The 27,290-nt window shown below is 41.8% G+C and overlaps 4 protein-coding genes across 18 annotated transcripts in view; 1 reads left to right on the top strand and 3 right to left on the bottom strand.

Annotated features, from left to right (window-relative positions):
• dync1i1a (dynein cytoplasmic 1 intermediate chain 1a) overlaps positions 1 to 13,964 on the bottom strand; it is a 37,492-nt gene extending 23,528 nt beyond the window's left edge. For 2 of the 8 annotated variants that reach the window (XM_028428721.1, XM_028428742.1), the window contains exons 1-7: positions 13,717 to 13,964; positions 12,975 to 13,120; positions 12,579 to 12,693; positions 11,883 to 11,970; positions 10,723 to 10,764; positions 9,584 to 9,643; positions 9,324 to 9,439 (exon numbers count right to left, since the gene is read on the bottom strand). In XM_028428721.1, the coding sequence (XP_028284522.1) occupies positions 9,324 to 9,439; positions 9,584 to 9,643; positions 10,723 to 10,764; positions 11,883 to 11,970; positions 12,579 to 12,693; positions 12,975 to 13,094 (541 nt within the window). In that variant the 5' untranslated portion in view covers positions 13,095 to 13,120; positions 13,717 to 13,964. Of the gene's footprint in view, positions 1 to 9,323; positions 9,440 to 9,583; positions 9,644 to 10,722; positions 10,765 to 11,882; positions 11,971 to 12,578; positions 12,697 to 12,829; positions 12,890 to 12,974; positions 13,121 to 13,716 lie in introns of all 8 variants that reach the window. The other 6 variants (XM_028428753.1, XM_028428761.1, XM_028428732.1 and 3 more) reach the window with 6 other exon arrangements.
• A 720-nt stretch (positions 13,965 to 14,684) lies between these two features.
• On the top strand, positions 14,685 to 21,269 carry pdk4 (pyruvate dehydrogenase kinase, isozyme 4). 2 transcript variants are annotated; one of them, XM_028429154.1, is made up of 11 exons: positions 14,685 to 15,047; positions 15,314 to 15,455; positions 16,731 to 16,802; positions 16,998 to 17,182; positions 17,507 to 17,596; positions 17,858 to 17,935; positions 18,302 to 18,378; positions 18,452 to 18,550; positions 18,800 to 18,913; positions 19,395 to 19,508; positions 19,646 to 21,269. In XM_028429154.1, exons 1-11 carry the CDS (start codon positions 14,930 to 14,932, stop codon positions 19,781 to 19,783), a joined length of 1,227 nt encoding a protein of 408 aa, XP_028284955.1. In that variant the 5' UTR covers positions 14,685 to 14,929; the 3' UTR covers positions 19,784 to 21,269. The 2 variants fall into 2 exon arrangements, 1 of the variants encoding a protein (XP_028284955.1); XR_003672141.1 differs by lacking the exons at positions 18,302 to 18,378; positions 18,452 to 18,550; positions 18,800 to 18,913; positions 19,395 to 19,508; positions 19,646 to 21,269 and having other exon boundaries at positions 16,998 to 17,208; positions 17,858 to 17,885.
• Positions 21,270 to 21,821: 552 nt separating this feature from the next.
• Positions 21,822 to 24,510, bottom strand: asb4 (ankyrin repeat and SOCS box containing 4). 3 transcript variants are annotated; one of them, XM_028428994.1, is made up of 8 exons: positions 24,437 to 24,510; positions 24,139 to 24,363; positions 23,552 to 23,851; positions 23,215 to 23,457; positions 22,891 to 23,138; positions 22,702 to 22,815; positions 22,275 to 22,585; positions 21,822 to 22,075 (listed from the first exon to the last, which is right to left on the bottom strand). In XM_028428994.1, the coding sequence occupies exons 2-7, from the start codon at positions 24,314 to 24,316 to the stop codon at positions 22,397 to 22,399; spliced, it is 1,272 nt and encodes a 423-aa protein (XP_028284795.1). In that variant the 5' UTR covers positions 24,317 to 24,363; positions 24,437 to 24,510; the 3' UTR covers positions 21,822 to 22,075; positions 22,275 to 22,396. The 3 variants fall into 3 exon arrangements, with proteins under 3 accessions (XP_028284795.1, XP_028284777.1, XP_028284786.1); XM_028428976.1 differs by having other exon boundaries at positions 24,139 to 24,497; XM_028428985.1 differs by lacking the exon at positions 21,822 to 22,075 and having other exon boundaries at positions 22,257 to 22,585; positions 24,139 to 24,497.
• Positions 24,511 to 24,785: 275 nt separating this feature from the next.
• The window catches only part of ppp1r9a (protein phosphatase 1, regulatory subunit 9A), a 36,271-nt gene continuing 33,766 nt past the window's right edge, over positions 24,786 to 27,290 (bottom strand). For all 5 annotated transcript variants that reach the window (XM_028428458.1, XM_028428477.1, XM_028428487.1 and 2 more), the window contains one exon: positions 24,786 to 27,169. In XM_028428458.1, coding sequence (XP_028284259.1) covers positions 26,987 to 27,169 — 183 coding nt within the window. In that variant the 3' untranslated portion in view covers positions 24,786 to 26,986. The remainder of the gene's footprint in view (positions 27,170 to 27,290) is intronic.

Below are 27,290 nucleotides of genomic sequence, written 5' to 3'. Positions count from 1 at the left end.
AATATCCCAGCAATTTGCTTTGAGTGGAAATGTTTTTCTATGTGCTTAAAGAAAAGAAAGAGCTATACAGTAGAAAATGATAAGATCATAAAAAACTTTATGTAAATGCAAACACAAACAATGAGGCACTACAGCTTCCTGTTGAGTTACAAAAGAAGCAGGGAAGGGAAATCAAAAGAGACAATCTTTCACAGTGTGAGCGTGTCTGCCTGCTACCCTTTAAGCGTCTGCACACTTTCTCGTTTCCTCCTCATTCCAGTCACGGGATGCTTTCTCCTTCCACCTGCCGCTTAATACCTTTCCTCACTGCAGGACGACCGGTTAACTGGTATCCACCCCCGCAACACAGACAGGGGTCCACCTTGATGAAACTCTGCTTGTGGGCTCCCGTTTTGGCCGACTACACACCCGGGGTAATGATATCCTCAGTAGCCCTGGGCTGCCGCATCTGGCTGTCTCAATCTTCCCCTGGCTGCTTACTCATGCTGACCGGGCCCAGTCAATTCAGAACAGCTCAGCAGGTGAGCAGACACTCAGATTCAAAGTGTGGAGACACACACACGTAAAATGTGTAAAAAGTGTACATGCAGACAGACACGCGCAAAAGGTGTGTAGTGTCAAAAAGCTGTTATTGTAGAGAAATGGGCTCAAACATGCACATATATATTGTGTAATATTTATATAAAACAGTCTACTGCATTGCTACTTACTGGCTTTCAATGATCCTCATGCTTGATGTGTGAACTCACTGTGGTCATATAACTGACTTAAATTAGCTTATGATAAATATTGAATGACAAGTGGTTCATCCAATAACTTAAAGTCTTCTTTTAAGAGTAGTTTATTCAGGCAGTAAACACATTATTATGTTTTCAGAGCATAAAGCCCTTGTTAGGCAGACTAAACTTGATTATATGCTTTATAAAATAACAGAAGAGTGAAATAGTTCAGGTGAGAGTAATGAGCGGATCTGTTTGTGGAATAAAGAAAACATAGTCTTAATGAAGGCAGATCGACTGCTGGGAGTTTCATTAGTTTAAATATCTTGTATTATTTCACAGTGGGCTGCTACTATTGAGCGTGTGGAGAGAAGAATAGACAGCATTATTAACGATGTACACTACCCCCCCCCCTTCTGCCAGTACATAGAGCACAATAGCATAGTGTGTTTCAGCAATAACATGTTAGCATGTAGCCGGTCGGTGAGGATCAAAGCGTCCGCTAACCTTTTATTGTGAACCCAATCAACAGTAAGTGCTGGTGTGTTGAATGTGTTGGTGCTTGCTTGGCATAGTTATCAAAGAGCTGTGGTTGTTTGTGTGTGGATGAGACTACAGCAGGGACCAAGTTTGTCATCAGCAGCATTATGGTGGGCTGAGCTGCAGACTTATCACTGCAGTATGGAGGTGACTACTGAACTGAGTCACACACAATCAAAGTTGACAGTACTCATATTTTTTAAAGATCTCCATTGTATTAATCACAAAGAAAGACAGAGATACTGATATGAGAGAGAAGAGGCGTCGGAAGCACGGAGAGGGATACAAAAGAGAAATCCAGCAGGATTTTTGTGGGATCTCACGCGCTGGGAATAACCCTACAACATTATATACACATTGGAATGGGTACACACACACACACACACACAGAGTTCACAGGGGTTCTCAGGGGTTGGCTGTTGAGTAGACCACAACACAAGCACTATGCAGAGGAGTAGGAGGAGGTCAACAAGACTTGAAAGGCTTCTCTAATGTGGCCCTGGCACGACACACACACACACACATACACTAACTTCTCTTATTGTTAAAGAAAGACACAATACGCACATATTCACACTACAACATAACCTCTTGCTCATTTACAACTGACCTGAGGCATCAGGGGAATTCTCTCACTTTATTTTTTTTACGTCCCACCTCCAGTAATGTAATCCTTGATATATAAGAACCTTCCCCTCCAAAAAAAATCATATAACCACATCTGAAATAAGAATACATGTTTCAAATTTAATGACGCAATCCTAAATCTAGGATCTAAAAATCTTATAATCAGAAATAAGCTCATTCTATGTAGTCCTGGAGATTACAATATAAACCATTCTACAATACTTGTCATGTTTTTTGACATTTGATTTGACTTTGCCAGCTGTGTGTCTGCCCAGACGCAAAGCAGATCACTAGGTAGCTTCAGGTGGACGTGAAGCTCTCTTTCTGTACACAGAGACACACTGCTAACATTTTAGGGACCTCTGTTCATCAGGTTGGACAGAAAATTGGCAGTTTGGAGCCATCCATGCAGTAAAGTCCAACCAATGTTTTCCTGTAGGGTTAGAGGGCAGTCCCACCTGCTCAGGGATCTCACAGATCTGGCGACGGTCAAAGACAGAGTGTAAAGCAATATACAGCAATATGGCACGGATGCTACTTCCACAACTTCATGCGAAGAAATCCAGAGCAGAACATTGTTTAAGCTTTCAACAAATCGAGAATGTTAAATAATAAGAGTGACCCAGGACATTTTATATTTCCAGGACAAAGTCAAAATACATAATCCTCTAAACACACTTTGTTAATCCTACTCCATTTATTTAATAGAAAATAATGTTTAAAATTCATCATGGTTCATCAAATCATGATTGCCACAGTAAGGGGTAAAAGTCTTGCCCACATACCCACACATTAGCAGCAGGACCTGAGGTAAAACTAGTAAAGCTAAAACCCGCAGCATGATTTAGATTAATTCATCTCTTCACGACACTTCCCCACACTGATCACACAGTGTGTAAGAGTGTGTGTAAGTCCACACCATGCATGCGCACACTTGCATGCCCACACATAGTCTGCTTTCATTAATGTAGCCCATACAGGCCTTTAGGGGTCTGTGGCCAACTTTGCTGTGTGCTGTGGGCTGGTGGATTCTCCATCTCCTCTCCTTTCAGCTTCTCTCTCTCTCTCTCTCTCTCTCTCTCTCTCACTCTGGTTCCCAGCAGCCCCCCCTTTCTTTCTACCAGTGCCACCCAGGCTTGGCCCCGACCCAGACCCACATCTACAAAATGAGCCATCATGCCATGCCATGCCATGCTCTGAGCCCCACCACAAGGCCCTGATTAAAACCCATGACTTCAAACTTTCCAAACTGTCAAAAACCCAGTCAGTCATGGCAAGAGAGAGAGGCAGAGAGAGAGAGATAGAGAGACAGAGACAGAGAGAGAGAGAGAGAGAGAGAGCAACAACAACAAAAAAACGCCTTACATAAAATCTCTGCTGTGGCATCGACTTACTTTTCAACACATCATCTGAGCTAGTATTTGTGTCACTCAGAAATAGAGCCGCCTGCATCTGTGTACCAATTGGTGGTCCTTGCCTGCCAATCAGAAGACAATGGTGTTTCATGTAGTTTTAATGAAGGACGGACGGACAATCACTTTTTTTATAAGCCTGCTAGAGGCTGAGTCCCCCCTGGTTTGTTGTACAACAATAGACAAAAGTACCCACTGCACATCAGCAACAATGTCAAATAACAGATGCATTTGCTCGAAAGCAAAGAGAGCAGAGTCCGTCTGATTGTGTTAATGTAATTAAGGCTCTGAAAATCAACACGTGTTAGAGATTAATTGTAAAATTGTTATAGTTTATAATACAACTATTTAATTTTATTTGATGCTAGTGTCTAATAAAATCAGTCACTTTCTGTTTTTTTAAGACTTTGAGGGAAGCAGACGTATGTGTCAAGAGTGCTCCCTGCTGGAGAAGTACGGAACTACAGCACTACAGCACTACAGCCAGACAGAAAAGCAGGAGGGTCATCCAATCAACCGTTAAGTCTGACAATGATGTGGAAATTTAAGAAGAGGAGATGGTTTTAAATCTCAATCACTGTAAATATTTTTACAATAATATTTTACAAATATTATAGTTATTATAAAAAAAGGAGCTACAACTTTTCATACAAAGTGTTAACAAACATCCACCAAAACAAAGCGGAGTTCTACGCTGCAGGCGAGCTGTGTGGCAGTGAACCGCTACCCTCTCAAATGAAACTCTCTAGAGAGTTGAAGGGATCTCAGAGTAAAGAGGGACCACCCAGGCAAATGTTAAAGACCCGCTGTTGTTTTACACGTGCATGAAAAAATGCTACATGGAGATGGGGGGTGGGGGTGGGGGGGCATGCTGTCAAAAAGTTCAAGTTCAGCAAAATGTAAGCAAAGAAGAGAAGAAAGGGTTGAAAAGAGAAAAGGGGGAAACATGAAACTGTATTCCCACTCATCTCAAGCGCTCATCAGATGGCAAATATTATTTTGGATGATGGCCATTTTACCAAAGAGAGACAGAAAGCCCAAAAGGGAGGAAGATGAAGAAAGGCTTCATGTACCTTATTATATGGTGGTCATAGGGGAAAATTGCAATCATCTGTGACTCACTTGGAATACCTTACACACTGTGAAAGACATTATTTTTTCTCTAATATCAAGTTTTTTCCTGGGTTTTGACTGCCATGACCATTTGGACAGAAACCACTTGGGACCTTGCATCATTTCTGTGAGCGAAACAGAAGTGAAGGCTGTGCCCTTTGGAGGGCGATGACGATGAAAGCCAAACTCAGAGCTGTTTTATGAGGAGAGAAGGTGAGAGACGCTGGACGATTATGTATGTCTGCAGGGAAGACACTGGAGGGGGGGTGGGTCCTAATAGCAAAAGCAATGTCTGATTTGAAGTATGTGCATGTGTGACTTTTTTTTAAAGTCCTGAAGTCACCAAGTATATAAAAAACATTCTTATGTGAACTTCTAGCAGGACAAATTCAAAGTACATTTTGTTCAGGGTCCTCTGGGTGCACTCACTGTGGTTATGCACTACATGAATTTAGTCTCTAACCCGCACACACACTCTTTCTTTCTTCCTCTCTCTCTCTCTCTGGTCTGTTCAGCCTGTCGTAGCCGCCTGGCTGAAACAACAATGTATCAGACAAGCACTTCCATATGTGGCTGGGCACATACATATATGCACAGACAAAAACATGCAAGTGTCTATCCATGCAAAATACACACTCCAACAACCACATTCCATCCTCCAGATCCCTAAAGGCTGCCCACAAACCGATCAGGCATGTCAGTTCCATATAGAGTAACTTATATCCAAAGTTTTATTTATTCAAATGCATCAATGGATTGTAGAAAACTCATCCACTGCAAGAAATTGTGACTTGTCTTGTAGGAAAATGTGAAATGTTGCAGAGAATTTGAAATTATCATAGTATCTATCTTAGTTTTATTGATACCACTCCTAAAGCCTGACTTTAGTTCTACCGAAATGCTGCCAGTCCAAACAGATTGCTCCATTACAATGCAATAAGTCAAATCACACATATCATACCAGAGCTCCAATAAACCAGCACTTTAAACTAGTCAGCTCTGATAGTAATGAGTGTCAGACATGAAATCCAATTATTATTTTGCCGATTTACAATCCCTAAGGTTCCTAAAACAATCTGTTGATAAATAGTTCAGTATTTGTTGAACCATATATTTAGGAGACTGTGGAAAATAACACCAAAGTAAACACTCTAATTGGACCAATGTGCTGCCAATGGTCAGGATCATTTAATAAATCTGGAGTTTGGTTTCTTAACTGCTCTATTATGGGATTATGTGAATCTAATGTGATGTATGCGCGTGTGTGTGGCCACTTTTTTCAGTATGTGTGTGTGTATATATTTTTCTAGGTGTGTTTATTCCTGTTTATGTTGTGTTCATGCATTTGTTGTATTTACTAAAATGTGTATGTATTTTCAGATTAGGGTCTGGACATGAAGTTTCTCTTGTAATTAAGGGCCATTACCAGTTCACCAAATGTCACAGAAAGCCTCTTATTGCAGTAAATATACTGAAGGGGTGAATTTCTGACCAACTGTATACTCAAGCCTGAAAGCTAATGAGCCAGAAAATATAACAGAGGTGGGGCAGAGAGATCACACACACACTTTTGTATACAGACACACAAATAAACTCTTGACCCCATGCACTTTTAACCCTAAGATGGGGGTTTTCCAAAGTTGCAATATTAAATTATGCACACTGAGTTGTATTTCTGAGGACCTACTTCTGGATCACTGCAAACAATTACTGCTTTAATATCAGATCTGCTTCATCGTCCCTCAGCGCCTCTACTGCTTCTCCTCCATTTGGTTCTCTCTTGCGTTACTGTTTATTCTCGATTGACCACAAATTTCTCCTCACCTTTTACATTCCCTCCTTCATTTTCACCCTGTTTCTCTGGCTCCTTTCCACTGCGGCCCCATTATGGGTCTTTTAAGGCTCCACTGAGCGAAACCAATTTACTATGAACTGGGTCAGGCTCACAATACTCCCATGCAAACCAGGACACCTGTATACGTGCACATCCATGTACACAAAATTGCTATAATCTCCTTGACCTTGCTCTATCTTGCCAACATCTCAAGTAAGCACCTACACATACACACTGATATTTCTCCGCAGATTGGGATCAGTCAAGTAGAGTGGGGCTGTCGAAGGACTGACATTTGCTTCATTCACAGCCAAGTGGTGTTAGCTGTTCCAGAGAGGGAGGTGGAGAGAAACAAAGCCATAGACCAGGGTGGTACCCAAAGTACCTAGAACTTTTAGTCCTAAGATTTCAACTCATAAAGAACACCAACCAAAAACGATTTGTCGTCGATGTAAGTTGTTCTTTCTCAACAGAATGTCAAAACATCTGGATACAAGTTCTAAAGACACTTAGCTTAACCTTGGCTGGTTAGGTTACTGTCACACACCACACTAGACCTTACTTTATTCCCCTGCAATGTCCTCAGACAACACATCCATCCCTCACAACAAGTATGTCCATTCATACCCATTAGAATAGCAGTAAATGGCTGGAGCCAACCGTGACTGGGGCTAATCCGATTGCCTGGCACAATGACCACTCGGTACAGACGGATCAGTGAGCATCCAATGGGAAAAAAACATACAGAGACAGCAACACTTCACAATTACATGGAAGCAAATTAGTCACGGAAATGAAAAGCCTCATCATTGACTTGCTTAAATGAGTCACACACACAGACTTTACCGGAGCTTAAAAACACAAACTCATGTGTAGAGGATGAACACACGCAAAGTCGAATCAAATCCAATTTGATGAAACTGCATTCACAGTTTCATGTGTACAAGGCCTGATATGAGAACCAAGGAGGTCAGAAGTTCACGAGGTAAAGACATTTATGGACAGTGTGAACTGTTTAATAAAGTTACAGTAAAAAAGAGGGCATTCTCTAGAAATTCTCCTTTGTGTTTTGCAGGCAATATATCAAGTGGACCAACAGTAAACAATAAACTGGCAATAAAACAACACACCAACACTATTTAAAACACAAACTTAGGTTTAAAAAACAACTATGGAAATCCAAACAAGCCCCATGTAGAGCTTTACACATGACTGGGACACACCACCATCATTAAGATTCACTCTTCCTCCAGAGCAGCCAAATGGGTTCTCTCCCACTTCATCCCACTCTTCTTCTGCTTAACAGTTCACACAATGAGGGGAAAGGGAAGGAAAAAAGAAATTAAATCCAGTGATGTCAATCCTTGGACATTTACTGTCGGTTTCAAATGAGTTTGGTGAGTATAAATCATTTCCAATCAATTTATATGGTTATAAATACCTTTTATATTAACTTTTGTAATAGAAGTCATGTATGTAAACAACCTGTAGCTGAGAAAATGAGCTCTCTGTCTATGTTGCGAGTTGGGTTCAGTAATCAACAAAAGGAACTGGCCTGAACAAACACACATCCAGAAATGCAGGCAGGTGCTACCATCTGCCTCTTTCTTCCTTTTTCTAGACACACACGCTTTGTGTCTGCAAAGGAAGGGTCTCCTGAGGCCAAGGTCACCTCCCTGCAGACCACCACAGCTCTGCTCTGGTTCCCAGATGTTCTTTACTCACACACACTTACACACACACACACACACTCCTGAGCATGCACTTGGAAGATGAAAACAAACAAACGTAAATGGGCCGATGCATAGTGCCGCCGCAGGCAGCAGTGTGTGTGTTTGTTTGCTAGTGTATGCAGACCACTTGACCTGTATTCAGTAACTACTGCAGGTTTATTTGTTAGTCTTTACCAAATTGTCCTTTATATTTTACAACAGTTGTGTTTGTTTGTTGGAGCTTTGCATGTGTGAGTAAACTTGACAGAAATCATGTGTGTGTGCACTTGTTGAATAACAATCTATTTCTGGGTCTGTCAAGGAAATGGGAGGGGGGGTAGAAGCAGACCATTTGGATGCTGATCAGGACAGACATGTGTATGTGCGTGGTGGTTGCTGGTGGAGTGGGGGGCAGTATGAATCTAGACCAGACCATCTATTATAATGACAGGAAGCAGGAAGTACAACCCCTTCACAGTCACATGGCTGCCAGCTGTCTTGGCAACTGGAAAAGGGAAGATAGAGAAGATGATAGGGGGAGTGTGTGTGTGTGTGTGTGTGTATGTACATATGTTTGTGTGTATCTAACAGTCAGTTTGGACAAACAATGTGTAAGTGTATTTGTATTTGTAATTCCAACATGTGAAGAAGCTGTTTCTTGAATGGAAAAGTATTAAAGCCCAGTTTACCTCTCCAACTGTCCTCCATTCAAATCTGCCATCATGTTGTCATCTAATAGAAAAAGGAAATCCATCTATAGGTCTTAAATCTGCAGCCACCAATGTTCTGCCAGACCCAGTGCAGAACATTCTCACCATATGGATCTGTTTAGTAGCTGCAGCTCAGCACACATGTTAACGCCCACTTGCACAGACACAAATATGCATATATACATTTTCACATGAATGCATACAAAACCTCAAATTCTTCATGTGCAGCTGCCCACACACACACAACCTTTTTTCATGTGATCATTTCTTCTAACACCATATGAAGAATGAATGTATATTCACACACACATGCACACACACACACACAGCAATATTTAGTCTTGGTTGAATTGCATCGTTCAGCCTGTTTCCACTTATTAGGCAGAGACAAAGGCATGATGCTCTGCGACTGAGGACACCATAATTGACAGGCAGCCACTTGTCAGCTTCTCTTTGGCCTGTGATCTCACCTTCCTCCCTCCTTGTTCGAACTTTAAATCACTCTAAATGGCTAACCGAAGCAGTATCAATTTCACCATGACAGCCATGCTGCAATGTGAAACCTTCTGCTCCTCGTGAACTTCGGCACCCAAAGGTTTGACTGTTTGGATGACAAGTAATGTCACAACATTTATATTAAAGTTATAAATATTCACCTTCAGACAGGTGGGCGTTGAGCGGCGTCTGAGTCTCCTTGCTGTATGCGACCACTTCTTTCGGAAGGAAGTCTACCTGTATGATCTTAGAGGCCCCAAGCCTATGCATCCTGCGCCTAGATTACACACAGAGACACATTTCTTATCAACATACACAGTACAGTGCTGAATATTATTTGTTATGAATGTAGCATGCAATACCAAAAGGTTTTTTTTTGCAGTGTTATTGAGAAGAACAAGAGGAAAGGAGAAAGATGTACCCAAGCTCAGAATCAGCCTGCAGCTGCAGCACAGAGGGGTCTGTGTCCCACTGCAGTGTCCTGATGTCAACAACAGGGGGGACAAGAGAGGACATGCTTGTTTACAAAGGCAATAAACTTAGACACACATGTATCAGTAATGCAAACACAAACACACACACACACACCTACAGACTACAGAAAACAGCTTATCACAGGATTTCCCACAGAATTTCATGCATTTTATTGAGGGAAACTGTTCAGATAGAGAGATTATCTTTCAATAGCCTATACGTCTTTTTGTGTTTTTATATATAAATATGTGATGAAAATATATTTTGTTTCATTTTCTGCATCCACTTTAAGCAAACCCATTTAAAGACATTAAATCAAATTACAATGGAGTCAAAGAAGCCTATCCAACTTTTTTAATGCTGCAATGATTCGGCAATTTGTAGGTGAAAATATTGTACTGTTTCACATGAAATCATAAATATTGTGTCCAGAAACATGATTCATATCTGCCATCCGCAGGATAAAATATATCTGACACACTGACACATATTTAATGGAAAATATTTGAAAATAAATATATGTATATACTTGCCTCACATGCATGACAATGTACTTGCCATGCATGATAAATGAGTTTGACAAACAGTGAGGAAAGTGCTGAGCTCATTCTTTGACTTACAGGGGAATCAAAAAGCAACAGAAGCCTTAAAGACTTTCATGGTAAGTGGTGGAAATACACCAGCTAAGTAAAAGGATAACTACACTTCCTGATGATACCTTCAGGACAGTGAACCCGCCTGTTAAACACTGCACCAGGTGAGAGTGGCAAGGCTCTCTTTATCCTGACACAGCGGCTGTTTTACAGTAACAGAGATGACACTTTAAAGCAGCACGGCAAAGACTGAAATGACTTCTGTGGCTCAACTCATGCGAGCAGAAATCTTTCAACCTGGTATTAAGTGAGACAGCGGGGCTTCACACAGGAAGACACTGGAGAAATGAAGGGAGCAGGGGCACTGCACTGTTGTGTTCTTGGGAATATATGAGCACTGTGGGTGCCGTTCTGTGTTCACATGAGCTCAGCTACAGAAGGGAAAGGGGGTGGGTGGGGGTGGGGGTCCTAGGTTTGACGTGAAAATGCTTACCTTGAGCTCTGTACTTGGGACTTGTTTTTAGAGAAACCTGACCTAAGAAGGGACACACACATACACAGCCACAAATGGAGAAGCTCAAAATGGCATGCCATCTTCCAGGGTGGATTTGGGGGGGACAGATGTATCATTCCAGGCATTAGCACTAACTCACCAATTTGTAAAATCCAATTTGTAAAAGCTAAAAAAGAAATAAAAAAAGAAAATTTGTTGATGCCAGGAACTTGACTTTCACATGTTCTTCAGCCCCAATTCCACCCCCTGGCTGTACCAGAACAACACAGGACTAATGTCCCCTGAAGGCATCACTCACACAGCGACCTCACAGTGAGCTGCCATTAAAAGCAAATGGAAAGCACTTGATGACCACTCTTCTCTTTTTACTATTCACCGGAGCAGCCATGTGCAGAAATCAAGATAAACAATAAACAGCCCCAGCTCTGGTCTGGTGAGTAATGAATATGTATAAGCATATATGTAAACACTGCAGGAGCATGTATGACACATGAGCTGTGATTGTATCCTTTCGCTAGTGCTCGAATAAGCTACAAACATTGTGGTTTATAGATATTGTGTCATATTCAGAACACATTCTATTAACTGGCTCACCAAGGCTGCTGTCTGAACGTTTACCAACATTGTTAACATTTACTGTCTAACTCAAAATAGCCCTTTGTATCTCAGCTATAAGAAGTAAGAGCTGCATAGTGGTCACCAAACACCAGATGCTGAGACATATGACAGAAACCACATCCAAAACCTGACGAGGAAATTGTGCCACCCATCCTTACCTAAACCTGTGTGCCATCAATAAGGAACAAAAAAACAGGAAATGTGTCAAAGATAATAGAAGCCTGTCATAAAATAATCAGCTTGGAATTATCATTATTGAAGCCTTCAACTTAGACTACACAGTTCATTGGTAACCTCTCAAAGAGCATGCCTGGTATGTGTGAACAGTCAAGCCTTCTACTGCGTATGTGTTGTCTCTTCTACAATATCTAAATATATCTTTCTTTGCTTTGCATAAAAATGCAAATTTGTGAATTTTCTTCTTAGGCTATATATAAAAATAGATTAATGCTGTGTTCTTTACCAAGATGAGAGATTAATAGTCAAGATCTGAACCTGAATTTAGTGTGATTTCAACCTACCTGCCTGCTGCTCCTCCATCAGCTGAGTCCTGGCTCCCCGTCTCACTGGGTGTGCTCACTGATTTGGAGGGGGACACAGGGGTCGGGACTAAATAATGGAAATAACAAATTACTCACATTAAGAACAGATTGTTCAGAAAATATGTGATGAAAAGCAACAACATTAAAATTAGTGATGAGCTAATATAAGAGAGGAAAAATGAGCACAGTGGATTTACTGCTTATTTGTACCCAACTGCTTTTGAAGATGCTTTATAAATAACTTAAGCTGATAAAGGGCAAAGCAGTGACCCAGTTTTGAAGGTTTCAATGGGTGCTATTACAATTTCAGACCACTAGAGCACAGTGGCTTTGAAAAAAAGCTTGCTGAAAGAGGCAGACACCCCAGGGAACCCACATGCTGTACAGTTTTAGATTTGTGGAGGAAGATATTTCAGAAGCACCATGTCTTCCTGAATTCATGTGGCCCAACGAGGAATGACTGGATCAGCTGTGATTAATTATTTTAACCCTTTTTTAAGCTTACGTCCAAATATGCTAAAGTACGAGATGATGCATGAAAGGGTCACAGTGGTCTTGAATTTTCACCCACCCATTAAAGGGCTTTTCAGAGGTGTCTCCACTTTTGCAACCTCTTGTTGCACGCTTACAGAGAAGAGTGAAAGAATATTTTATTGTTTAGGGCATATAGTGTACCTAGTGGAGGCTCTGGTGAGATGCCGATGCTCTGTAGCAGGGCCTCAGTCTCCCTGCGTTTGCGATCTAAGTCTGAATCTTCTGGGGTGGCTTCTGTTTTCTGCTGGTTCTCTGACTGCTCCGGATACAAAGACAAACATCAGCTCATTGATCATGGCTTTAAAAACAGACGCAGTGCTCACACATTATTAAGTTAAACAGCAACATGCACGTGTACATGCACATTTTTGATCCAAAATTCCAACACCGACCTTCTGCACATACATAGATGCAAGGACACACAACACCTCAGGCTTTTATGTGTCTCAGGCCTGACAGAGAAGCGATTCCAAACACACAAACAACACACACAAGAGGGTGATACAATATGAGTGCCAGTAGTGTGAATTGACTCACTTTTTTTCTTACCTCTTTCTTCTTCCTCTCCTCCTCCTTTCTCTTCTTCTCCTCCCTGATCTGGGCGAGGCGCTGCTTCTTGCGCTCAAGCTCTGCTTTTAGGTCACTTTTGTCCGACATGGTGTGCTACAAGGTGTCCTACAAGGCTTTGAGTAAGAGGACCAGGGTATGGCAGTGCCACAATATGATCGTCAGTTTATCCAGTAAGCCTGACTAACAATTCAGATGTTCAGCTGGGTGTGGCAGCTATACATCTGTATATCCATCAACCTTGTAAACAATAAGGACTTGAAACAGTAGTAACAGTATAGGGCCCCTGGGGTCCATGAGACATTTTGGCACTTGCTGCTTATTTAGACACTGTAGCTACATGCCTTGCAGCCAGCTCTTCTTCTCTGTTCCTGAGCTAATAATCCACCTTACAGGACCTCTATTTGACTTTACGGAAAAAAGCTGAGCACCAATCCCATGCTGTTATTATTTAATGATCATTCAGTGAATATTTTCAAGAAATGATGTATGAAAATATGTATTTTTTAAAGTGACTGAGCCTAGTTTGTGATATCTATCGTCCCTTTTGTCATCATATCCCAAATCATGCACACATTTCTCTAGTGGTGGTTTAGCTTGGTAACATTAGCAGGAATGCATTTATACGTTTAATAACGCCCTGCCTGAGAACATTTGCCTCTTGGATAGTTTACAGTAAACATCAGTAAAATGTGGTGTGTGTCACTCGTACCTTGTCCACTCGGGGTGATAATGATGTGTCACCGGCACTCAAAGATGCTGTCTCACTGCTGCACCTCGACAAAAAATCAACACATCCTCCAAGCTCAGCTTGTCGCGGCCTGCGTGCCACCACCGAGCAGGTCGTGCAAACCTTTCCGTGTGGTTACTGGTCACACGGTTGACAATTTGTCATTTTAGCAGCTTAACATCCGAATAATACATAAAACAGGTGCACTCACTGCACGCCGTTACATCTCTCGGAAGCGCAGCAGGATGATGTTAAGGAGGAGGAGAGGAAATCCCACCTTCTTCTACACACACAGTCTCCGGGGCAACGTCGCCATCTCGTGGTCATTTGGAGAAGTAAATTTACTTTTTTAGGTAACGTTACATCATTTGTGGCCGTCTGGTAGCAATTCTTAATAAGTGAAATGCAAGGGAGTAGAAAACATCTCCGAAAATAAAGAGACGGCTGCGCGCAATTACGCACATGGCACAAAGTCGGCAACTTTAATGATCCACACGGAGTCAGAATCAGTGAGGACCTGATGGCAAGTCACTTTCTTTACTTTTTTTACATGTGGATGGATCATTTAGCTCTTTTTATTTGTTGTGAATTAGTAGTTGAGGAGCATTTGGGGCATCTTGTCGGCAGGGGGTGCTGTAACACACACACTGTTATTCAAATCTGTTGGTGCTGAAGTTAGATTGTGATTCAGAGTCAAGCGACAAAGTGAAGAGAAGCTTTACTGTAAGAAAGTTTCACATATTTAGAAACAGATTTATGTTTTTATTGATATTGTTTCATATTTTAGTTCTTTTAAAAATGGGACCAGACAGCGCTCAGTTCAGGTTTCTTCAAATTAACCTTCAACTTAATGTGAGTCTAACTTTATTGTCGTGACGTGTTGTAGACTAGTCCGCCCAAAGGCACCAGGATGTTGACGCTGATTGGTTTGTTCCACTGTCTGTCACCCGTCCAAAAACAACACACATCGCTTAGTGCTGTATGTTTGGAGGGCACAAAACAACTGGCGACCATGGCAGGACGGCGTTCGAGATAAACAAGAAACTCAAACCCAGCTGTGAGGATGCCATGAAGGAACTCTTCTTCTGGAAGGTGTAGGTCTGCTGGATAAAAAGCGTTAAGCTGGATTGTTAAAAAAGGACTGATCGTCCCGGATACATTTCAGAGCTGGGGTCTGCAGAGGGGGAGAGCAAAGATGAAGTTCGCTCAGTTTTTACTAAAAAACGGCTCTGTGTCCGGAATACCCAAACAAGTGGAGAGATTCTCCAAGTTCTCCCCTTCCCCCTTATCTATGAAGCAGTTCATTGACTTTGGTAAGTGCTGCTTTTACTGGACAAAATGTTACCACAATCACATGGGCCATGGCATGTTGCACAACAAGCGTTATCTTAGGTGTGTGTGGAGGCAGCTGATTTTGCAGCGGGCATGTCATTGACAGAAGGCTGCAGATATTTCCATGCTTCACCTCATTTACAAACCATCCACGCGCTTTAGTGATTGCTGTTACCTTTGTTTGGAGTAGTGGTTATATTGTGGTGTTTGTGTTGATTTTTTCCTCCTGTCCCTCATGTGACTGCAGGCTCGGCCAATGCATGTGAGAAGACCTCCTTTGTGTTTCTGCGGCAGGAGCTTCCTGTCAGACTGGCCAACATTATGAAGGAAATTGATTTTCTGCCTGACAAGCTCCTCAGTACTCCATCCCTGAAGCTGCTCACCAGCTGGTAGAAGGCTTAATCAGCATTTTACACAAATGAATCAATGCATTTTACCTATAATATTGATCCAAAATTGAGTTTAACAGATTCAATGTCATCTCCAGTAATCGGTGTCCATAGCAACCAGCCTCACAGTTTCCATTTCCACACACATTGTTATGTAAAGGCCCTTTATGCCTGTACATATACACTCAAACTTGCTTTAGTGTTCACTCCCGTGTCCCCCTGTGATGGTGCAGCACAGACTTTGACTTTTGAAGAATGCGTGACATGTTACACGCCTGCTGTACTCACAGTGGACAGAACACAAACTTCCAACAGCTATACCTACGTATGTGAACCTGTGCACACACACACATGCGCCCATTACAAGGTACACTGTGTGCATGGTCTCCACGCGCAGGGTACACTAAACACACATGCATATGTGTAGGACAAATGGTCTGATGAGACAGTCTTCACACAGGCTTGACACACTGTTTACACTTGTTTGATTCAGCCTCTGCTTTACAGGCTCGACTCAGGAGAGTTTAACTTAATTTATCTGCCTGACTAAAGGCCTCACCTGCTTGCTGCTTAAGCCAAAACAGCGGTCCTGTATCTGTGTACTGTTACCACTTGGAGTATCTTTTTCTGCCTCAGTAGCTGCTTCTCTGTAGCATCATTGGTAGTTAAAACTTCTGCTGAAGACTTCAAATTTGCACATTTATAATGCTTGGTGAACAGGTCAACTGAGGTCATGCTAGAAATATAGGTCATGCTAACAACAAAGGTCACCCACCCATCCTCCACTCTTTTCAAAACAGCAGCTATATTTGGCCCCACTTGTACCTCTTGCGCTGTGGAGTTCTCTTCCCCTTTTCTCTGTGCAGGGCTCTTTGCACTGCCAGCAAAAACACTGTGATCTCTCGTTTGTCAATGTTGTTGATGAGATAAGAGAGGAGGCAATGCCTTGATATGTTCAGATAAGCTTGTGAAATAATCTATTTCAAGACACAAACTTGCACTTGATCCAAAATTGAGGGCTGAAGGTCAGTTGAGGGACAAACTCTGCACATAAAACTCCTAGCTGCGCTGCTGTTCACCTTTCACCCAGTTTTTCTAAAGTGAGACAGCGCGAGAGAGCACAACGCAGGCAAGCACTCAAGACCTCTTCATTCATTGGCCTAGATAAAAACCCTGTGATACGACGAGTAACTAATACCAGTGTTTAGACAGTGATTTGAGGAAGAGATGGGTTTCTGTACTGTGTTATAAAATCTGTCCCTCTGTCTTCCTTAGGTATTCACAGAGTTTGATGGAGCTTGTAGACTTTTTAGAAAAAGATCCAGATGACAAGCATGTCCTAAAAGAGTAAGTTGTTTAAAGACCTTAACGTTATTTATTAACTGACTAATCCCAATTTGTGGATTTGACAGTAATAATTCTGCAATGATTACTCAGCAGTCGCGATTCCTCACTCCAAAGTGTGGTCAGACTCATTCAAATGTGAAAATGATGTAGTACCCAGCCTCACATATTTACATATTCACTTGTTGTTGTCCTCAGCTTCACCCAGACTCTGGTAAACATCCGGAACCGCCACAACAACGTGGTGCCCACCATGGCTCAGGGTGTTCTGGAGTACAAAGAGGCTTTTGGCGTGGACCCCGTCACCAACCAGAACGTCCAGTACTTCCTGGACCGCTTCTACATGAGCCGCATCTCCACACGCATGCTCATGAACCAGCACAGTCAGTATAGCACTCTGTGATTAACTGTGAGTTAATCAACACAGTTGCTAACACTCACAGCTTATGTTGTAAAGACATCCTGAGGAGATGACACACAAGAAAGTTAGATTCACATCTAATGTTACACAACACAATACACTATAAGATGTCAAATAGTCATTGAGAAATGTTTGTATTCAATGCATCTGGCTTGATTGCCTGGAGAATGAGGGTATATGTGTAACCTGCTCTTGTCACCTATCCCCACTGCATACCTGTACTTAGGTAAGTATTTACAAAGTGTGTAACATGGCTGACACATTGTTTGTCATCTGTGTCCTGCAGCATTAATCTTTGACGGCAGTGTAAATCCAGCCCATCCCAAACACATTGGCAGCATTGACCCCACCTGTGATGTTGTAGAGGTAATAAAAGGTAATGAATGATGTTTCTGCTATCTGTGCCCACACACACACACACACATACACATACACACACACACACACACTAGATGTGTTATCTATTTTCCACCACTGTGTTTATACAGACTCACAATCTTCATTATCTGGTGTTTTTGAGTCAATATACTTAGTATAGAGAAGTGATGCTATCACTAGCTCTGTGGCTGTAATATACCCACCTTTGAACAGGTTCACTGTAAGGACAGAAAACATCATGTTTGGTTTCACTCTTTAGATGCCTATGAGACATCAAAAATGCTGTGTGAGCAGTATTACCTGACCTCTCCTGACATGGAAATCACAGAAATCAACTGTAAGTATTAAAAACAAACGTTTTTTGTAACATAATAATATTACAGTAATACATTTCAATTATATAGAGACCTACTTTTTGCTGTAGACATGTGAGAGAACAGTTGTACTGATGTTTTCTTGTTATTCAATGGAGCCTGACCTGAGTGTGTTTCCTGTCAGCTGGCTCTGCCTAAAGTCCTGCGTCAGCATCAGAAATTCCTCTGCTTGCACCATACAGCTTATACCTACAAAAGAAAGACAAGTTAGAAAGAAATAAGCTGGCTTTATGTTGTTGTGCACACAAGGTTGAAAAAAAGTAGGTTTAAACAACATTCAGACTTTCAACCTTTTACCATTATGTCTTATTTTTTCCTGTGTTTTACAGCCAAAAGCCTGGGCCAGCCTCTCCACATTGTGTATGTGCCATCACATCTCTACCATATGCTGTTCGAGCTCTTCAAGGTATTGCAAACATCAAAATAAAGTGTTATGTCCCAGATCCAGGACTTGATTTGTAATCCATGTTCTTTGCCAGAACGCCATGAGAGCTACAGTGGAGACGCATGAGACGAGCCCGATGTTGCCTCCAGTCAAAGTTCGTGTTTCCCTGGGATCTGAGGACCTCACTATCAAGGTGCATGAGAATAATAAGAGTTAAGATAGGCCACAGCTTTTGCACTGTAGTGGGTTATTAGGGTTAGGGTTAGGGTTGCTTAACTCTGCTGAACCTTAGTATGTACTGTAAATAGCACCAACCTGATAACTTGATACACAAAGCATCACGTTGTTTGGATGTGTTTAAATGCCAAATGATAAAGAGTGGAATGTGAGTGAATAATCAGAAGACCACTGTGAACTTGGCATGGCCCTGTTTTATTGTCAGATGTCTGACAGAGGAGGTGGAGTCCCCCTGAGGAAGATTGAACGTCTCTTCAGCTACATGTACTCTACGGCTCCCAGTCCCGTCCACGTGGACAACTCTCGTAATGCGCCTCTGGTGAGACTACACTGTTATGTATATCAATGTGTCATGACTTTATACTGTTATTTCAGAATTCATATGTGAAAATATTCAAAATACAAATATAATGTACATCATACCACATTTTAAGTTATCACCACATACATAAGTCTGAGCTGATATGACTGATGTAAACCGAGGTAAAGTGGTAATTCTTCAGCAATTATTAATCCTCAGCCTCAGTCTCAGTCTTCATCTACAGGACAACACACAGGACATTACATTTATACTTTAGTAAACCTTGCTGTTGTCTTCTAAACTGAGAATAAAGTTAATCCAAACCTCACTACACCCTGTTCTAAAAGGAGCCTCACACAGTAGAGCATGGTTGGAAATTACCTTATTACACAGTGGACTGCATTTTATTGGTTTACATTGTAACCACAAGAGAAGGTGAGTACTGCTCAAAAACAACATAAAGGTTAATCTGTAATGTTATTTTCACACTTTCATTCAGGCGGGTTTTGGCTACGGCCTGCCCATCTCACGCCTCTATGCCAAGTATTTCCAGGGAGACCTGCAGCTCTACTCTATGGAGGGCTACGGCACCTCGGCTGTCATATACTTGAAGGTGAGGACAGCTCTACCAATTTGTAACTAATAACTGTGTGCAGCTGTTACTTTGCATTTTTAAGTACATAGAAGGAATTTGGTTGAATCTGGATGTGACTCCTGAGTAATGATTTCCTTTCTCTTCTGTGTCACCAGGCCCTCTCTTCAGAGTCAGTGGAGAGACTTCCTGTGTTCAACAAGTCGGCCCTACGGCATTATCAGTCCAGTACCGAGGCCGACGACTGGTGCATGCCCAGCAAGGACCCAAAGAAGCTCGGCAAGAGTACTCTGTGATGAAGGAAGAGTCAAGGACCGTGTGAAACAGTTTAAATCATAGAATCAAAAAAGGAGAGTATAGGATGGAACAAAAGGATAAACCAGCACTGTGTGTGGGTGTCTGGACTCTTCTTTCACCCAAAGGAGAAAGTTGCTGGTGTAAAAAAAGCAATGATTAATCTGAACCTGATTTCAGACCAGCCTCCAGGCAATGTAAAGCTGCAGGGGATCACCACATTTTATTTGGTTGTATGAGAACTTTGTGCTGGTAATGGAACAAATATTAACCACCTCATGCCTTTAGTCATTACACTAAATAATGATCAAGCTAGCTGTTTATATTTAAGGTGCTTCATTTCACAATCTAAAGACACTGTCTTGGGTTAATCACATTTCTACTCTAGGTAGAGCTTTATATTTATCAACAGTTGTTGTCAAGCTGATCTTAAGCTAGGGAAGGGTGGTCAGTCAAGTTACACATGACGGCAGCATGTTCGATGACATTAACGAGGGGAACAAGGTCTGTCGGCTGTAATATTCAGTATTGCTTCAACCACACAGTTTCAGCACAAACACAACTAAACTGTTTTGTTTTGATCAAATATAAAATCCGTAAAAATAAGACATCTGCCAAGTGACAAATGATTTTAACAGGTTAAAACATTTTAAACATTTTCCCAGTTTTTAGTGTCTCCTAAGAAAACTTTCTGAGGCATCACCACCATAGCACCACCAGTGTTTTGTAATGATGCATGTGTTTTATATTTAAATGACTTGTATGAGCTGTGCGAGCGAAATAATGCGCTGCAGGAACTGTACTTCTGCTTTGTGTTATATGACTAACTGTATAAGCCAAGCTGTATCAATCTATTGAACAGCAATGGTTCTATGTAATAATGTCACATACCAGTCATACTTCATACTTTGCATTTATGGCCTTCACTACATAATGGTTTAATCTTTGCTCTTAGACCTAATAGACATGTTTTTTGTTCACATTTTTCTCTGTAAGCATCACTCATAGGCCATGTTACTGTACAAGTGTGGTTCACCACCTAAAGGACCAGTGAATGTAGGAAATTAAAAATCTCCTCATTGTTGTACTTTAGCTGACACATTGTGAGAAATTTGTTCCATTAACATAACTAAATTAGCCCTGTGTGCTGCTGCTCTTTGTAATATCTATGCAAGTTGCTACCCCTCTCTCTCCCTCCCTCCCTCTCTGCAGAATGTTTTTGGAAACTTTGCTGTGTTTGTCAGTCACTGTTGCAGACACAGTCCAGTGACTTTTCATGGCCTGCCGCCAATAGGGGCTGAGAACAGACTGTCCTGCTTTGTTTTGCACCCTCATTAGTGTGCCCACGACTGTCATGCTCTATTCTGGTTTTGTTGCCGTTCTCTGTCTGTCTGCAGTGTCTGTAGTTTACTGATGCACATTATTAGCATGTCAGCAATACAAATACACATTTTAAAGATGATTAAATGAAGCATTAGTATAACATTACAGCAGGAGTCAGGTTCAGTTAAATATTGAATCCTCGACATTTGGACCTTTGTGTGTGTGTGTGTATGTGTGTGTGTGTGAGTGAAAAAGAGAGATCCTCACTGGTTTATTTTAAGAAGAGAGTCATTTCTGACCATGTAGTCATCCAGACAATGTTCCCTCTATGTAGCAGCAAATGCAAAGCCACAGACACACCTGTCCAGTGTGTGCATGACCTCTGGACTGTTTCATAATCCCTGTTTACATTACCAGTTGTTAACAACTGCTGTATTATGTAGTATTTCATTCTTACAAATATAGAACGTCATTGAAAAGAAGTAAAAACAAGACTATTTTTTAGAAAGAATTGTTTGAAATGCCATGATTAAAAAATTAGGCAGAGAGAGCAGCTTTAATGTTTTTTTTAAAGTTGCCAGTACCTTTTTTCCATTCTCTGTGTCTCCTACTTAGCCTCAGTCTAATGGGTCTATCCTTGGCTGTACACCAGCATCATCTCCCCGAATTAGACTTAACATCTGGATAAAACAGACTTAGATTTTACAGCATGCAGCAGTTATGACTGGGGTAAACACATTAGGCCATGCTCTATATGCATAGGCTTCCAAGACGAAGAAATGAAGAACAGTTAAAAGCCATTCACTAATGAAAAGGTGGACATTCTGATAAACCTTTGTTGTGAGGAGGGGTAGTTGAGGCTTCATGCAGTCCACTGGAAAAGCAAACACTTGTTGTAGAGTGGTTTGGAAGTGAGCGTTAATAATCTTGGTTGCCAGGTAGACATAAATCCTTTTTGGCACGAGGAAGCTCTGAGGTAAATAGAGAAGTCAGTTAACAGTTTGCATTTGCAAGAAAACAAAGAAACAGGAAAGCAGCCTCTGTAGAAGACAGAAGACTTACATGGTCAACATTTATTCACCTTGTATACAAAGCATTTAACAATTTTTCCCTTTCACCCATTCACACACACACTAATCCATTCATACATGCACTATAATAGTGGCTGACCTGGCAGGCACTGTCTTAGAGTTCAGGATCTGGAGGATCCCGGGTTCTAACCCCTCTAAGTGATATGGATCATCCAACCAGCAGCTTTTTTCCATTTCCAATACTGTTCAAAAGTCACTTCATCAGTACAGGATCCCTTCAGGTTCCAAAAGCAAATATTTCTTCATGGAAAATGGCAGAGGCAGCTGTGTGACTCCTCTGTGACAGAAGCCATCCAGGCTGGCTCTGATGGCACATCTGCTAAGGTGAAGCAGGCTGCGAGGAGTGTTGGAGCAAACAGCAAACAAAGAGTCGTAGAAGTCTTTGTGTCGCTAAAAAGACAAAATGAGACAGACATCACAGAAGCATAACTTGACTATGAAATATTTTTTAACCATTCAGCACTAAGATGCCAATTTTACATAGCTGGAATTTGTAGCGGTCCCACCTCGTAGCAGTCATCAGGAATAGAAGCTCTCCACTTCCTTGTAGGTTTTAAACGTTTATAAGAGTTGACCATGATTTCTATGACTCCTGGGAAGTTATAGCATGACTGCAACACCTGAACAAAGTTCATCAACAATTGTTAACATGTGCCAAATCATTGATAGTTTACTATGTAATGCATAGTTTGCACCTTGTGGAACTGTGGTGGGTAGACCCGTGCTGCATTATAGTTGAGCAGCAGCTGATAGCAGAGCTCAGGTATGGCCATAGGCCTAATATCCGTCACTTTGAGGAGGTACTGAATGGGGGCACAGCCGTTGATGTCCATGGCTCGTGTATCTGCTCCAGCCTCCAGCAGCATCTCCATCAGGATGTGGTCACAGTTCCAGGCCGCCTTGTGAAGAGCTGTTTTGTGGTCTTCCTCCTTAAGGTTGGGATCTGCAGCAGAAGGAAACCTTGACACTTAGGTGTGTTTTTAATCAAGGTTTAAGGAAATGTATCCATGACCGCTTACCAGCTCCCTGGTCCAGCAGGAGACGACAGACAAAATGATGCTCCTGGCTGTAGGTTTGTTCTTTGGCGTCGAAGGCCCAGAACACTGCAGTCATCAGTGGTGTCTCCTGCAGAGAGTTTATGGCATCCACAGATGCCCCGTGTTTTAAATAGAGAGCAACCAGCTCTGGGACGCCAAACCTTGCTGCTGTGTGTAGAGGCGTGTCCTCCTCATTGTTGCGGCTGGCCATGTTAACTTGGGCACCTACAGTACATTGGAAGAAGGCTGGTTGTTGTTTAACACTGTTAAGTTGACAGTATATATGCATCCCTGTGCACATGCATCTTTACTTTCTGACCTTTGTATATGAGGTGCTTGGCACAGTTTACAGACTCGCTGGTGATACAGTAGTGCAGTGGTGTGTGTCCGCTCAGAGACAGGCTGTTCACCTTTGCCCCATGAGCAAGAAGCAAGGCCACACAGTCGCTGTTGGAGACCTCACAGGCCACATGCAGAGGCGTCTTCCCATTGGGCATCTGGTTCACTGCTGCACCTTTTTCGAGGAGCACCAGCGCTGTTTCTACAGCATTGTACATCACACACACATGGATACCCATCGCCCAGGATGTCTCCAGTTTGTAGCCTGGTAGCCAATATCCTAAAAGAGGCCAAGAATTGTGTTTAGTTACATGAAGGGATATGATATTTAGAGTTTTAAAGATGCAAACATGATAAAGATAACATTCCACAGCACCCTGATTCACTATGTGTCATATTTGCATTTATGAGTGTTTAGCACCATCTGCTGGTTAACTAAAGGGATTAATGAAAGGAATCTCATTGCAAGGATTTACAAAATCACTCAATACAACAAAAAACTAAAGCTTCACTGGTGCTGCATGTGAAATGTTGGTCAGTCCTCTACTTCCTCTCTCTTCTTCTCACCTTGTTTATATGAAGCCAGGACCATGCTGGGGTCATCTACCTCCAGCACCGTGTCAATGTCTAGTTTGCCGGTGTGCAGAATTCGCAGGACCTCCTCTGTATTATTGGTCTGCAGTGCTGCCATGAACTGTTCCTTCAGCTGCTTCACTGCCAGCTGTCTGCGACTCAGCTTCTCCATGAAATCCAGCAGAGAAAGAGCTTGCGCAGGGGGGTCAGGCTCTAATACTGTCCACACCGCATGGAAGAGGTTGGAAATAAATGTGCAAATAGTAACGATGAAGGATCTAAGCATACCTACCATTGTAAGACCTCCTCAAGGCCAGCCATGAGGAAGGAAGACGGAAATAAAGCAGAAGAAGAAGAAGGGCAACAAGTGACAGGAAGGCAAAAATAGTCCTGGAGTGAAATAAAAATAGAAAGTTAGAGAGGGAGTGACTGGAGAGCAAGAGAACAGTCACAGGGTAAACATACCAGGCCCTGAAAGTCTGCTGCACCCCCTGCTTTTTTCTGTATTGTGTAAATGCAACACTAATGCAATCTGCTTCTCCAAAGGGCTGTTGAATAAATGTAGTGGAGCAAACACTACTCCAGTAATCCATTTGGTGAGAAACACTGATTTCATAAAGAAGAAACACAAGCAAGCTGGACAGTGACTGCACATTTTTATTCAGTGACAGGTAGCTGCCCTTTCAGACTTTTCAGAATGCGAAAAAAAAAGAGAGCAAGGCAATGACAGAAAAAAGGGAGTAGATAAGCACGGCTGAGTGAAAGCATGGCTAGCAGTTTGTGGAAATTTATCGTTTGCTTTCTATGCACATGAAAGACAAACCCTTCCAGACATGACTCAAAATGACTGTGCCTGCCGGGAGCACCAGTATCTCATCCATACGTTGGGTTTCATCATGCGAGGCAAGCACATTAGAAAAGATCTCAAGTCACATTTTGGTCTCCTCAGCCCTCTCGACAAACTGCACACGCACACCAACACAATTATAAAACAAGGCTTCTTTAGGATTCTTACAGCATATTGCTCTCAGTGATTTACTGTACATAGAAAAGAGTGCGGTCTGCTGACTGACTGACCGACCTGTCAGAGGCGTGAAGAGGGAGGATATTCACAGAAAGGTTCAAGTGTTACAAAATATTCCATAAGAACACATCATGAGCAGTTTATAGGAGGAGCACTGGAGCAGCACTATGGTTGTATTAGAGGAAAACCACAAGCACGATGGGAGGATACTACTGTGTTCTCTTTCCTTATTTGAATCTAAATCACTATTAATGAAGAGTTTTGATCGTGTTTTGGCAAAAGGAGTTCATCATACAATTCTGGATAAACCATCATTAGGTGATAATCATAATAATAATACTCTTATTTTTTATAAGTTATTAGAAACAATAGTTGCTTCAGGAATAAATAAAAAGTAATTATATTAACTATACGATCAGTGTTACTGTGGCATGGAAGTAACTCCACCTATTCATGTTCTTAGCAGCACACCAGGCAGGGCTCTAAAGAGAAAAGGAAATCATTACCAAAGCTGCCTTCATGTCTCATCACGGTGACTCTGGTGTCTCTTTTTATATTTACTACGGAATGATTCTCGGGAATGATAAAGAAGTAACACAGGGAACGTGTCTCTCATTGAGCTTCATTAAATAAGCTAAAACAAACAAAAAAAAAGCAAATCAAAATGCTCGTCTTAACTAAACTTACTTCATATTAAAATTAAACATCTGCATCCATCAGGTGCAAGTTCCAGTGTGTACAATAATCTTTACAGTTTCTGCACTCACTGCATCTGTATGGCAGCATTCCTAAATGTTAATATTCCAGAGAAATCTTCATAAATAATAAAATGACAAAAATGGATGATTAGTCCACTGTATGTGTTTCCACAGTCACACAGAAGCGGGTAGAGTTCAGAGTAATTCTACTACTCTACGATTTCTAAAGGCAGCAGCGGGGTATTACTTTGTTACTGAGAGAATATAAAAAAGAGGTCAAAAGCAGGTTACAAGCGGAGTCAAAGCAACGTTATGCATATATGCAAGAAATTTCACGTTATCAACTTTTTTTTTGTTTTTGTGGTTACAAATTTAGCGATTACACCATACCTGAAATCTCTATTAGACCCAGTCCAGTGATGCCATTTATAATTTAAGAACTGCTTCAGTGCACCTATACTGTACACCAGTGCACAGGTCACATTTACAGTGTTTGCACGTCCAGTGTTCCTGCAGAGAGAGCTTGTTTCTCCAAGTTCAGCTCCTATGGGAAAGTTCCAGTGTTGCCTTCTTCAGTAGTGAAAGTAAGCAGCATGGGGACACCCAGTGGTGAGAGATGAGCATTGTTTTTTTATAATCCACCACACTGTGTGTGCTTGATCCAAGTGATTTATGCATCTGCACAGGATATACAGTCCACAAGTCTATAGAAATGGCACATTTGTATCTGTATTTACCACTGTACATGTCTACAGGCGTGATATGGGAGAGGGATGATGACGTTTTCACAGACTTACTCTGGATATGAATAAATAAACCCAATTTACAGCTATAAACAGAAAAAATAAATAGAACTCAGTAAATCTTTATATGGCTAAAAACACAGGGCGGGTGTAAAATGAAGGGCAGCATTCTATCATCCAACTGCTCATTTTGGTTTAAGTCGCTTGTCGTCTGACAGCCGTCTCCAACAGCTGGCTGTCGAGCTCCACCACTGAGAACTACTGAAGTACTGAGGCGTCCCTCAGGGTTTGTTCATGGGGCCTACCGACGTTCTGTTCCTCAAGATGCTACTTGGTGTGGTGCTACAGTAAAGCAGGAGGTAATCAGAGCGTTTCTTTCACTCTGCCGCACTTTCTTTGCGTGCGTCTTTCTGCTGTTGCTCCAGCTCTCTCTTCCGTAGCTTCTCGCGTTGTCTCTCCACCTTCTCTTGGTTCCTCTTGGCCTTCTCCATCAGGACTTTAAGATCTTTGATCTTTTTCTTGATCAAGGTGCGGTCCTGCGAATTAGTGACGCCAAGAGCCTATAACAAATTGATGTGCATACATGTTATTCTGTACCTTTGTTTACATGTATCTTTAATAGTTGAGGTTGGATAATCAGAACACATTAAGTTCACACACATATCATATAGTTTTTATGTA

This window comes from Parambassis ranga, chromosome 2 (assembly GCF_900634625.1).
Source record: "Parambassis ranga chromosome 2, fParRan2.1, whole genome shotgun sequence".
Classification (NCBI taxonomy): Eukaryota; Metazoa; Chordata; class Actinopteri; family Ambassidae; genus Parambassis; species Parambassis ranga.
This window is presented reverse-complemented; position numbering and strand designations above follow the sequence as displayed.

Coding starts and splice junctions, on each gene's coding strand:
- pdk4 (XM_028429154.1), top strand. CDS start 14,930: ATGAAGTTCGCTCAGTTTTTACTAAAAAACGGCTCTGTGTCCGGAATA. Junction 15,456..16,730: donor CTGAAGCTGCTCACCAGCTG/GTAGAAGGCTTA, acceptor TGTCTTCCTTAG/GTATTCACAGAGTTTGATGG. Junction 18,379..18,451: donor TGCTGTTCGAGCTCTTCAAG/GTATTGCAAACA, acceptor GTTCTTTGCCAG/AACGCCATGAGAGCTACAGT.
- asb4 (XM_028428976.1), bottom strand. CDS start 24,439: ATGGTAGGTATGCTTAGATCCTTCATCGTTACTATTTGCACATTTATT. Junction 23,458..23,551: donor CAAGCACCTCATATACAAAG/GTCAGAAAGTAA, acceptor AATGTACTGTAG/GTGCCCAAGTTAACATGGCC. Junction 22,816..22,890: donor ACCCACCACAGTTCCACAAG/GTGCAAACTATG, acceptor AACTTTGTTCAG/GTGTTGCAGTCATGCTATAA.